The 11973-nt window shown below is 56.5% G+C and overlaps 5 protein-coding genes across 5 annotated transcripts; 2 read left to right on the forward strand and 3 right to left on the reverse strand.

Moving 5' to 3' along the window:
• Positions 1 to 600: 600 nt before the first annotated feature.
• Positions 601 to 2692, reverse strand: BU25DRAFT_418067 (alpha/beta-hydrolase; the record flags this gene model as incomplete). Its single annotated transcript, XM_033707852.1, has 7 exons — positions 601 to 867; positions 1310 to 1791; positions 1850 to 2055; positions 2121 to 2187; positions 2250 to 2378; positions 2485 to 2554; positions 2690 to 2692. 7 exons carry the CDS (start codon positions 2690 to 2692, stop codon positions 601 to 603), a joined length of 1224 nt encoding a protein of 407 aa, XP_033566564.1.
• A 1119-nt stretch (positions 2693 to 3811) lies between these two features.
• BU25DRAFT_359307 (acid phosphatase/Vanadium-dependent haloperoxidase) lies at positions 3812 to 5324 on the forward strand. Its single transcript, XM_033703637.1, has 3 exons — positions 3812 to 4159; positions 4211 to 4444; positions 4494 to 5324. Exons 1-3 carry the CDS (start codon positions 3907 to 3909, stop codon positions 5252 to 5254), a joined length of 1248 nt encoding a protein of 415 aa, XP_033566565.1. The 5' UTR covers positions 3812 to 3906; the 3' UTR covers positions 5255 to 5324.
• Positions 5325 to 6198: 874 nt separating this feature from the next.
• Positions 6199 to 8513, reverse strand: BU25DRAFT_384308 (AAA-domain-containing protein; the record flags this gene model as incomplete). The annotated part of the gene is made up of 2 exons (XM_033704321.1): positions 6998 to 8513; positions 6199 to 6939 (listed from the first exon to the last, which is right to left on the reverse strand). The coding sequence occupies exons 1-2, from the start codon at positions 8504 to 8506 to the stop codon at positions 6199 to 6201; spliced, it is 2250 nt and encodes a 749-aa protein (XP_033566566.1). The 5' UTR covers positions 8507 to 8513.
• A 948-nt stretch (positions 8514 to 9461) lies between these two features.
• On the forward strand, positions 9462 to 10793 carry BU25DRAFT_331457 (uncharacterized protein; the record flags this gene model as incomplete). Its single annotated transcript, XM_033702401.1, has 1 exon — positions 9462 to 10793. The coding sequence occupies one exon, from the start codon at positions 9462 to 9464 to the stop codon at positions 10791 to 10793; it is 1332 nt and encodes a 443-aa protein (XP_033566567.1).
• Positions 10794 to 10992: 199 nt separating this feature from the next.
• On the reverse strand, positions 10993 to 11802 carry BU25DRAFT_330751 (EAP30-domain-containing protein; the record flags this gene model as incomplete). Its single annotated transcript, XM_033702372.1, has 1 exon — positions 10993 to 11802. One exon carries the CDS (start codon positions 11800 to 11802, stop codon positions 10993 to 10995), a length of 810 nt encoding a protein of 269 aa, XP_033566568.1.
• Positions 11803 to 11973: the final 171 nt, after the last annotated feature.

The raw sequence follows: 11973 nt of genomic DNA on the forward strand, positions 1-11973 counted from the left end.
CACAACTGTAGCAGTCGTCTTCACTGTTTTGGTTCCCTCGAGAATGATGCGATTTCGGCTCAAGAGCTGAAGTCTGTCAGTTAGTTGCAGGTCAAGCTCCTCAGCCCTGCAGCATGGCCAAGAGCTGAGCTGAGACTGTACTCTGTGATTTGCCAGAAGTAGTCATCCTGCATGCACAGCAGGGAAGGTCCCAACATCGCTCAGCTCTAAGAAGTTACGAAAGTTCCGCATGCGGTGTATGCGAAAGTCTCGGTCTGGGCACGGTGGGACTAGCAGTGGTGAGGTATATGGCTGGGTTTTCGCTCCAGGTATTTGATGAAAAATAGACGTGACCCCGCAAACTCTTCTCGTCGTCAAGATCTGGAGCTGCCTTAAGCATCTACATGGGGTAGCTGAGATCTTCGTGGTATGTTGCCCTACCGAAAGGCGCTGCAGTGGGCGTTCATCTCGACCTTGCACCTCGCGTGCATTGCCGTCTGCGAAATAACAGCGAGCCAGCGTATGAGACTGCATCATCAATTGATTGCGCAAGTGTCTCGAAATTAAATGGAATATTTATTAATGTTAAGCTGCGGGATAAAAGGCTCCCGATGCTGACTTTCAGGGTTTCGAAGCTGCACAGCACCGCGGAGAATCAGCCGGACATTGTGGGGAGAGTTTGAGCAGCATATGTAACCAGAGACCCTTCAGGATGATGGCATCGCAGGCAAGCACATGCTGATTACCACAAGCAGCTTTCAACAGTCGCTGTCGGTTATTCGGTTGAGGTGGGGGTGTTTCGATGTTGGTGAAGGAAGGTGGATGGGTGCGCATGCGAATGCTGCAGTCGAAAGGCGCTAGGCGGAATTTCTCCGCACCTTCCCACCACTACATCCACTGAGCATTATCGCCTCCACAATCACATCGCAGACAAGTCGCAATGGCAGCTTGCAAATGCGTGAAGACGGGTGGTCCAGTAACTCGAAATGGATCAGCTGCGGTCAAATACCCTGAGCTTCACCTACATCTTCTGCATGAGCAGGTACCTTCTGCCAGGTTGCTCCGTCACAAAACGTCCATTGGACTTGTCCTCGAATCCTTTATCGCCCTCGTCGAAAGCATGATCAGCATCCCAAAGACCAACGTTTCAACTCTGCATGTGGCATGTTCGGTCGGCACGATCACGAAAGTTTTGTTCAATGTCAACATCACTGAGTACGGAAAATTGTATATATCGTACTAGCTCAGTAACATCCCGCTACCTTAATCTTCTTGTCTTCCTCTTCTTGTTCAGCCGTTTTCCATTCTGCTCAACTGCTTCGCTGCGTACTCTCTTCTCCCTTGTCTCTACATTTTCCTCCTTAGTACTAGCCAAGGCATCCTTGAGCTGCGCTGCCACCAACCTCACCATAGCTCTTGGCGTCGCGCCGTACCTCGTTGCCTCGAAAAGGACACTATCGTGCAATTGCCCATGGCCCGTCAAGATGCACACATCCACGCCCGCCTTCTGCAGAACCTCGCCAAACAAAATGTCGTCATCCTTCAGGATATCGGTTGCTGCGCAGAGAATCAATGTTGGGGGTTGCTTCGCCGCATTCCTGGGAAATATATTGCGTGGAGTTGCGAGTTCAGATGTCCGATCATCGGCATCGGGAATAGTGACAAACGGGCCGTTGAAGAATTGGTATGAGCTTGGAGTGTCGCGGTCGGTAGTTACGGTGTCGGTTACGGGTTTGGTAAAGACTTGGTAGGTGATTGGGATGGTGGGTTTGCGGGTTGATGCAATAATGCTCACGGCAATGGTGAGCTGGCCTGTTAGGTGCAAGTTAGTAAATGTGGTCTCGAACAGAGCAATTGAACGATGATAAACCTCCAGCAGTGTCGCCAGCAATGGCGAACAAATCTTGCGATAATCCCTGCATGTTGCCATGTTCTCGGATCCATTTTACCACCGCATAACATTGTTCTTGCTGTGTTGGATAGCGTGCTTCAGGAGCGAGCGTGTATTCTGGAAACACGACCGCGAAGCCAGTCTGCCGTGTGATATCTTGACAGAGACTGTCGTGTGTATTGACACTATTCTGATGTCAGTCGCATTCGGCCCAATAATGAGTTCAAGCAACTTCAGCAACACGACATACCTTCTAGCGGTCCACGCGCCCCCATGGAAAAGGAACACCACTGGGAGTTTACCATTTGGCCCTCCGGCTTGAAAACATAGGTCTTGATGCCATTTTGGAAAGGAACGGTGAACGAGGTACGAGTCACACCTGGTAGGGGCTCATGCTGCTGTATCTGCTCGACTGTGGCGCGGAATTGTTCGATAGTGAGATTTTCAAGCGGCGGTTGTGCAGTTGTCTCGTTTGCAAACGCTTGATTGAGAGGGTCGAGGTATGCAGCTGGAACAGAAATTACGGATCCCAACTCCAGGGAGGGAACGTAGAATGGTTAGTGTCGTTCGCTGGAGTCTTGCGCATTTTGTGTGCGGCCTGTGAATATGCCCACCATGTGTAAGTCTGGAGATCTCACTCTCAAAGTTATCGGTGCTTATGGCGTGCTGACCACCATTGTCAGCCTGAATAAGTCAAATGTAGGATAGTGATGAGGCTGAGCCTCCTTGCCCAGTCCGCAGGAGATGGAGTGTATATTAAATATTCCAAAAGTAGTAATTGCCAGCTCGCGCTGTCAAGGTACGGGTACATGCACTGACCATGATGATCACGCCAACCATCAAAGACAAGTCTATCTTGCAAGGGCCTGACTAGCTTTTGCGTATTTATCTTGTTGTTTTTGTCGAGACGCAATGGGGTGGTTGATCACAGATCAAATCGCGTCTTGGTCTATAGGTTGACTGAGTCTTCTGGCAAGCTTAAGCGGTGGCGGTGTGTCGAATGTCTGCATTGGCCAGAGTGGCTTGCGAAGGTGATGTTGGGGATGGTACGGTCTGTCTAGTCGCGGGGTACGTAGGAGTTGCTGCTTGATGGTTCGTGATTTCGAGCTGCAATCGAAGTTGCGCTTCTTCGGTCGTGCATCCTATGATGCGACGCTCATTTGTATTCCAAAATCATCTGCTATTAATGTTCTGTTTGCTTGGGCCCGGTCATCGTCGTTCCTATGTATTGATGCAAGGTTGAAGTAATAAGCAATCATCGTAAAAGGCACTTTCATCAAGGAAGACATGACGGTACTAGAGACCTCAGGCGGAAGACCTGCCAAAGCTCAAGTGCGGCAATCGTGCATCGTGATCAAGTCGTGGTAATCCCCCATTTAGCCAGCCGGCCTTCGAGATTCTTGATGTGCTGTGACGTCACCCACACGAAACTTGACACGCGAAACTTCCCTTTCACATCGCGTTCGCAACTTTAAACACGGGTGCCAGCAGCACTGACCCACGCTCCAGACTGTCCATTTCATCATAAAGAAAGGACTCCAGCCACACACAGGCCCACAAACTCAAACAAGCTCCTGGCGCGCGGCAACCAAGCTTTTGCCAATCTGTGCCAACTTTTTCGACCTGTCCCAAAACAGAACTTTACGACGTTGTGATGTGGCTTTCGTGCCATCCCTTCCTCTTTGAGCGCGCTGCGACGTGCTCTAAATGGCCGTTTTTGCCGGGAACAGGGATGAAGACCGGTTTGTGGCGTCCCAGGGGTTGGGTGATTGGATGGTCTTTTCGTGAAAGTGAGCAAAGGGCGAGGAATGATGTCGTTGTTTGGGGTGCGTGGCCGTGTGACGACGGTAAGAAGATTGCGCATGCGTTTTTGGGGAAGTATATAGGTGAGGTGAATGCGATTGCTAGTTTTCTCCAGCCACGCTTCTCTCCTGCTGGTGTCAACAAAGGTGTACGGTAGCTAGCTGCTTGCTTGCTTCACCTCGACCGTCAACAAAACCTCACACACTCACCAACAACCTCAACACCTGCCCACAATGGGTCTCTTCAACAAGAGGAATACGGCTGCCCCTGCTGACACAACTACTGCTACTGGCACCCACCACCGCGAGAAGAAGGCCGGCATGTTCGCCAACAAGCACGATGGCGGCGCACGAGCTTGGAACTCGCGCCCTACCTTCGGTGCATGGATCAAGGCTACTGCTCTCGATATTGTCACCATGGCTGTTCTAGGAGCTATTGGATTGGGTGTTTACTTCGCTGATCCGGCACCGAGCCGCAGCTTCCCTGGTGAGTTTCCTACAATCAAAGACTCTGTGACAACGACTAACAATTGCCCAGTCACCTTCGCTGATGGAGAAATCGTCTACCCTGAGTTTGCATACCCTCTTCGCAACGAGATCGTTCCCATCTGGGCAGCTGCTCTTATGGCTTTCTTCATTCCCTTCGCTGTCTTCCTCATCTGCCAGATCAGAGTCCGCTCGTTCTGGGATGTCAACAACGCAACCATTGGTCTGCTCTACGCCCTGATCGTTGCGGCCGTCTTCCAGGTTTTCATCAAGTGGTTGATCGGAGGTACGTCACATCAACATTTACCTCGAAAGCAGGCATTGACTTAGACCAGGCTTCCGCCCTCACTTCCTCGCCGTTTGCAAGCCTGTCATCCCAGCCAACCTCGCCTTCGACACCGACACCTTCGAATCCGCTGGCCCGACCGGAACCAACGTCGCCAACGGCTACCGCTCCATCATGTTCGACCGCAGCATCTGCACGGGCGACAAGAAGGAAATCAACGACTCTCTCGAGTCCATGCCCTCCGGCCACACCACCGCTGCCTTCGCCGGCTTCGTCTTTCTGTACCTCTACCTCAACGCCAAGCTCAAGGTCTTCGCCAACTACCACCCCGCCATGTGGAAGCTCGTCGCCATCTACGCGCCCCTGCTTGGTGCCTGCCTGATCGGCGGCGCCCTGACCATCGACGAGTACCACAACTGGTACGACATCCTTGCCGGCGCCGTCATTGGTACGCTCATGGCGTTCAGCAGTTACCGCATGGTCTACGCCTCGGTGTGGGACTTCCGCTTCAACCACGTTCCCGTGCTGCGCCACGCTCCGTTTGTCTACGGCGCTGGACCCAGCACTTTCGATGGTTTCCACGATGCTGTCTGGACGCGCAAGGCTGGCTGGGGCTCGCACGATGGAAGTGCCTGGGCTGGTGCGCCATTTGATGCTGCGGATGGCCCTAGGGGCACTATGCAGCCTCAGGCCGAGGGTCCCATGGGCGCTGGTGCGGGTGCAGCTACTGGCCACCACATGCAGAGGAAGCCTGTTGGTGGTAGCAGGCTGAGCCATGAACATGGGGTTCGTGGTGAGCAGATGGTCTAAGATGTCCGTTGCTCTTGCTCGACTGGGTTTCGACGTGAACGAGAGTCTATGGTGATGATGATAAGCTAGCGAGCGATTTGCTTTACGACGATCCCTTCACAGCATGACGCTAAGGGATGATGGAGTTTCTTTTACTTTGCAAGATACCACTGTAGTCTTCTAATTTAGTTTAATGACAATAATGAACGATGCATCAACCTCAGATCTCTACTCTACACCTGATTGTTGCTATGACAATTCCATTGATCTTCCAGATTGCATGGTATAGGCGATGTGCCGCAAAGATGCCACGCTTTTCGATCCTGGGTATTAGCTTATAGCCACTCAGCACACACTGTGTACGCCACTACGACACCTCTACGTAACAAACGACATGGCTGTAGTACGTATGAAATCAATCCCTGGGAGAGAGCATCAGAGCTGAGACGTAACTTTGATCAGTTTACAAGGGTAGATCTGTGGTGATCCTCAACGCCCACGACCACTGGAATCGTTTGTGTGACTGTAGCCAACAAGCCGTACCAAGCGAGTCTAGCTGGGGCTCCGAATCAACGCTGGAGCCAACAGGTGGTGCAGAAGATGACCACAGACGCTGGTAAGTTGCAAACTGGAGACGACGGTATACTGACCGAGCACGCTCGCGATCGCTGCATGCGCCAGGAAGCGGTACAGGTCGGTGCCCACGCTACGTCCTGGTGTTTCGGTTTGGGGCCGGCTTCATGCAATGCAAATGCTGGCACCACTTCGATCGCACCAGGAAGAAAACGCGTGCTGAAACACATGGAGGCCATCACAAATCCCCAAGACGTGTCGAAACACAATCCTGAGATCCAACTTGATAGCTACACCACTTATCCTCCTCCATCTGCTTACTCAACGATCCACGCCCGAAGCACTCAAACCCCCCTCCCCCTCCCCCTCCCCAGTCCTGTCAAAAAGGTACCTCAACTCTCACTCAAACTCATCCCCGGCCTCCAGTACTTATACCTCTCCGCCTCCTCCCTGAGCGTATGCGGCTGATGCTCCCGCAACGCCCTCTCCCAATGCTCCATCCTGATCTCCGCCTCCCCACCCGCCCTCTCATAATCACTGATCGCCATTTCCACCGCCACCGCACACAGCCCCTTGATGTCCGCACCACTACTCCCCTCCGTGCGCTCCGCCACAACATCGAGATTCACGTCCGAAGCGAGCGGGCGCTTGCGCGTGTGGATGTCCAGAATCTGTCTGCGCGCCGCGAGCGTGGGAAGTCCGATGTGGATATGTGCGTCGAAGCGGCCAGTACGGATCAAAGCCGAGTCGAGGATGTCGGGCCGGTTCGTTGCGCCGATTATGAACACGTCTTTGAGGGCTTCGATGCCGTCCATTTCGTTGAGCAGCGTCGTGACAACGTTCAGTCCCGAGTCCTGCGTCTTCTCGCGAGATTTGCCGATCGAATCAATCTCGTCAAAGAAGATTATGCACGGTTTGGCCGCCCTCGCCCGCCGGAAGACGTCCCGGATCGCCCGCTCAGATTCGCCAACGTACATTTTGATCAGTTCCGAGCCTTTGACGGCGAGGAAATTTTGGTGCGATTCCGTGGCCACGGCTTGCGCGATGAGAGTCTTTGCACAGCCGGGTGGACCGTACATGAGCACGCCTTTGCGGGATTGGGGGCCGCCGAATTTGGCGTCGAGGTCGGGGTGCTGAGTGCGTTAGGCTGTGTCTATCATGAATGACTGGTTGTGGGAGGGGGGAAAGTACCTTGAACGGCCGGATGGTGATGGCTTCGAGAAGGGCGCGGACGTGGTCTAGACCGGCGATTTGATCCCATTTTACTTTCGGCACCTCGAGGATGCTGTCTTTGAGGACGGTGGGCTGGACTTGGTCGATTACGGCGGAGAAATCGGATTGTGTGACGAAATCTCCTGCTTCCAGGATTGAGCCGAACGACTCTTTCGCAGCGTCGTCTAGGCTTTCGTAGACTTCCTGTATGCGGTGGTTCCGTGCGAGACCGCAGAGCTTGTGGATATCGCGACCCACAAAGCCGTGTGCGCGCTCTGCTACGGCCGTGAAGTTGACGCTCGAGGTCGCTCGCAAAGGGCCGAGGATCTGGCGTAATATGTCCTCGCGCTGCGCGAGGTTGGGCGGGAAGACCTCCAGCTCAGCTTTGAATCCTGATGTTGTGCGCAGACTCGAGTCGATGTCGTAGATGCTGCGTGCGGCTGCTGCGACAACCACTTTGTTTCCTTCTAACTTGGCCAGCTCAGAGCGTAGCTTGCCGACCAGCGTCTCTGCCTTTTCGAGGAACTTGTCTAGGTTGTCCATCAGAATCAGGCTTGGCTGGTTCTCCTTTGCGGCCTCAAACGTGTCTTCGATGCCCAGGGCTTGGTTCTTCGGGTGTGTCTCCAGACTCAGTCGTTGCACATCCTTCCAGGGCGCGTCGGCAAGACGTTCGAGTAGCATACTTTTACCGGTACCCTCCGGGCCATGGAAGAGAAAGGTGGTTGGTCCGAGGAGATGCTGGTCAGGAAGAGTAGATGCTGCATGTGAGAAGAAGAAAAGACTCTTATTGATGGTTGCAGTGTGCTCTGAGAGGCCTCCGATTCCCTCGGTGTTCAGCTTGAGAACCTCGGAAACGGGTTTCGCAGGCTGTGCTGCGGGGTGTTGAGGAAGCTGCTGAGCAGGAGGTTCGTGTGAGGCTATGACTTGGGTACTGACTGGATCAAAGTACAGTGCATTCTTCTCGTCCGGTTGGGGATCGATACTCTGAACCGTCAGGCGTAACTTTGACGTCTTCGGCTGCTCCTTGGGCCCCTTTGCCTGTACCTGCAGACTGCATCCAGGCAGGACGAGTTCAACATCGACTAGCGCATAGCGGGCCCAGTACAACAGCTCGTCCGTGGAGGGAAACTTGGCATCCTGTTCGATAGACTCTGGATATGCGATCCGGACGCTCGTGAGAGGCTTCCATGAGTCACTGGCTTTCTCGATCCACACTGGATCGTTCAGTGACAGGCCACACTGCTCTTTGAGCAGGTCCGTGACCTTGGCGATTGGCTTGTTCGCTGGATTTGTTGCAGCTGCCGTCCAAGCGATGCCGTAGCCCTTGAAGCCAGCCGCAGTCTTCAGCCTGATCAAGTCGCCATTGGCGAGGCGGTGGTTCCTGAGCTCTTTCGCAGAAAGATGAACTCGGAACGCACCCTCGAGCGCATTGCCGGGCGTGCTGGGCGGGTTGCGCTCCAGCGGCCGGAGCGTGAACGCCAGGCTCATCGAGAAGAATTTGATTTGTGTTTATGACTATCCAAGCTGTCGCTCGTTGTGGTAGAAAATGTGCATGATTGACTAAGCGGGCCACGCTAGCGCCCGATGCGGACAGGAGCTGGAAGCTTTTCCAGAGTCGCGACATGCGCGTCTGGCTCCAGCGTGCAATGTGACGAAGCGACGATTGATGCCACCGCCGCGCCTTCCTCGACATCTGCGGCCATGTCGACGTCCATGGAGCGCCCACCAGGTCCGCTTCGCCTCCGACAAGCCGTGCAGCAGCCCCTCGACCGCCGGCGGTGACCATGCGGCGAGCGCGCGCTCGCCGGGAGAAGGAAAGCTAGAGCATGGATTCTCGTTTGGACAGTCGTTTGGCCACAGGGCGACTGCAGCGTCCGCACCCACGGCTAAGAAGCTGGCTGTGCGTAGCGGGCATGGGAAGGGGAGGCGTGACTTGCCGGCAGCCCTGCGGGCAGCCCAGCCAGCCGCGCAGCCATCAGCCAGCACTACTAGGACTGGCGCATACAAGAGCCAGGCACAGCGGACGAGGGAGGAAGCTGTCGGCGGCGGGCCTGCAGCCAGCGCAACGCTGCAGCCGAGGATTCACAAGCACCTGGCTGCCCAGGAAAACGAGCGTGTCTCGGACGCGATCCGGGTTGCTCTGGAGAAGAAGGTCCAACTGGAGGAGAAGCGGCAGTCATCGGAAGCACGCGCCGAATCTGAGAACGAGCTTCGTCAGAAGCTGCAGAGGCTCGAGGAGCAGCTGGCGTTGCTGCAGGCGAAGCTGGAGGCCGGGAGTGCAGCCACTGCGGAGCTGGTTGAGCAGCCACCAGAGGTCGAGCGGACGGCAACACATCAGGGCGCTGCTGCCGCGGCCACAGAGGCAGCCGTGGAGAAGTCGGCGGAGACTCGCACGACGCAGAACAACACACTGGCACAGCAGATCCAAGCGCAGTCGAGCTCGATGAGGTCGTCCAGCCACCAGCAGTCGCCCCGGCCTGCGCCACAAGTACCCTCGACGGCATCCGACGAGCTCAGCGAGCAGTCCCTGCTGGACGAACTCTTCCCGGAGGCCAGCAGCCAGGTCCAGCCCGATCCCACCGACAAACGGCCCTCGCCCCCAAAGCTCGACCTCCCTGCTCCAGACACCAACCCGCACATCCGCCTGACGCGCTCCCACACCAGATCCGACCGCGAGAAGGCCATCGATGCGCTCCGTGCGCGCGGCGAACAAACCACGGTGCTCCAGCTCTCCAACTGCAGCACCGCCCTCACAGAAGCCGACTTCCGCCGCCTCGTCCCCCGCGGTCTGCACATCGAGACATGGTCGCGCGACGGCGACTTCTACAAAATCATCCCTGGTCGCGACCCGCTCTCGCTCGAGCGCCTGCCCTTCTACTACCTGCTCTTCCACACCCCGGCCTCGGCGCTCGCATACCAGAAGAACGCTTCGAGACTCAGCAAACTGTGCGCCCTGCACGCTCCGAGCAGCATCCACTCCGCCATCCCGCCGCCCGCCGGCTTCCTCGAGAACGGCGAGGACATACACGCTGTGACGAGCTCGTTCGTCCTGCACCCCAACGGCCACGCGCTCGACCTCAGGACGGTAATGCAGCCGTACAACCGCGCGCTGCGCTCGCTCATCGACGCCGGCGGTTATGCGCCGGTTGTGCCCAGCGTTGACGGCAGGGGCAGGAAGATCCACCGCGTGCTGATGCACATGGACGGCTACGAGCCGAGCCAGTGGGATCTGTGGCAGATCATCAGCAGGCACGCGCATGCGCGGGGCATCATCTGGCCCTTTCGGAACGATCATGCCAGCGCGCTGAGGAGGTTGCGGGATGCGATCAATTTGAAGACTGTGAGCAGGGCAAAGTTCCAGGCGGTCTCGACTTCGAACCCGCGCGCCGCTTCGCCTCTCCACGTCCGCGAGAAGCATGCCGAGGAAGGAGTCGAGTACGAAGACCCGGCCATCGCATCGTTCCTCGGCACTGGCTCCTCCTCTTCTGGCTCCTCCTCTTCTGGCTCCTCCTCTTCTGGCTCCTCCTCTTCTGGCTCCTCCTCTTCTGGCTCCTCCTCTTCTGGCTCCGGCGACGCCGACAGCGCCAAGGAGATGAACCAGCTGGTTATGAACCGCGTGTACAATCGGTGGATTGTCGAGTTCGAGGACGAGGATGCGGCGAGGAGGTTTGCGGGGCTGTGGCATCGCGTTGTGCTCCCAGACGCGAAGGACAAGACAGGCGCGTGGAGGGAGGCCGAGGAAGTGAGGTGGGTCGAGGCCGAGTACCTCTGGTGAGCAAGCGGAGCACCCGGCCGGGCGCGATAGACAAACACTGTACACTGTATCATATGTAGCATAGGCCTCGGTGTGCCCTCGCAATGGCACACTGGATGCGTCCAAAGTAGTAGTAGTAGCAGCAGTAGTAGTACTGTGGCAATTGCCGGGTATCATACTGATCATCCTCTTTCCCTCCAAGCCGATCGAAAAGGCAGGTTCACCTCAACCCCCCACCCGTAATGAACGCAGGGCTCCAATACTCATTCTCGCCCGCCTGGCAATCCACCCACACCAAACTGTCCGCCATCAGATCCTCCACAACCGCCACCGCCCTCGGCCTCCCCCACCCAAGATTCAACTGCAGCATACTCACCGTCACGTACCCCATGACCTGCACCGCCTCGAGCACCGTGCTCTGGTCCGTATTCAGTTCCTTGGGCACACTCCGTATCAGACTCCTATGCCCGATCTTGACGATCCCGAAGCAGGAGCCTAGTGGCTCGAGCGCTTTGACGGCTTGCTCGATGTCGGCATCGCTGACGGTCATGGCGGAGCCGATTGCGCGGCCGCGGGAGATGTGCGTTCTCAGGTCGCTCAGGGATATCAGGCCGCCGTTTTCAGAGCGTGTCGAGCGGCAGATGTCTACTATCGTCACGCCCAGGTTGAAGTAGAAATCGTGCACCGACCCGCCCAGCAGCGACGCCCATATGCTCTCTCCCCCGGCCCCAGCGCCGCCCTTCCCGCCCTTGGACGAGGTTTTGGCCTCGCGGTGGTACGAGGACGCGAGGAAGTCGATGTTCAGAGCCGTGCACATGCGGGCGAATTCTGCGCGGAAGGCGGGGTTCGCGCGGATGTCTTTTGAATGTGTGAGGGCAAAGTTGTGGACGAGGGATTGGAAGACGGAGAGTTGGGTTTCGAGGGATTGCGCGTTGCGCGAGCGCAGCGTTGCGCCGTGGGAGGTGTAGTGGTGCGTTTGCAGCCGGTTTGAGGAGAGCGAGGAGAGGCCGGGGGTGCGGCGGCGGTCCATTGTGGGTGAGGGTAGGTGTGAGGGATGGGTGTCAGCGTGAGGGGTGGGTGTGAGGGGGGGTGTGAGGGGGGGGGGGGAGGGGTGGGTGTGAGTGTGAGGTGTGAGTGTGAGGTGTGAGGTGTGAGTGTGAGGTGTGAGTGTGAGGTGTGGATGTGATGTGCGCAGGTGGGT

This window comes from Macroventuria anomochaeta (assembly GCF_010093625.1).
Source record: "Macroventuria anomochaeta strain CBS 525.71 unplaced genomic scaffold BU25scaffold_3, whole genome shotgun sequence".
NCBI classification, from domain to species: Eukaryota; Fungi; Ascomycota; class Dothideomycetes; order Pleosporales; family Didymellaceae; genus Macroventuria; species Macroventuria anomochaeta.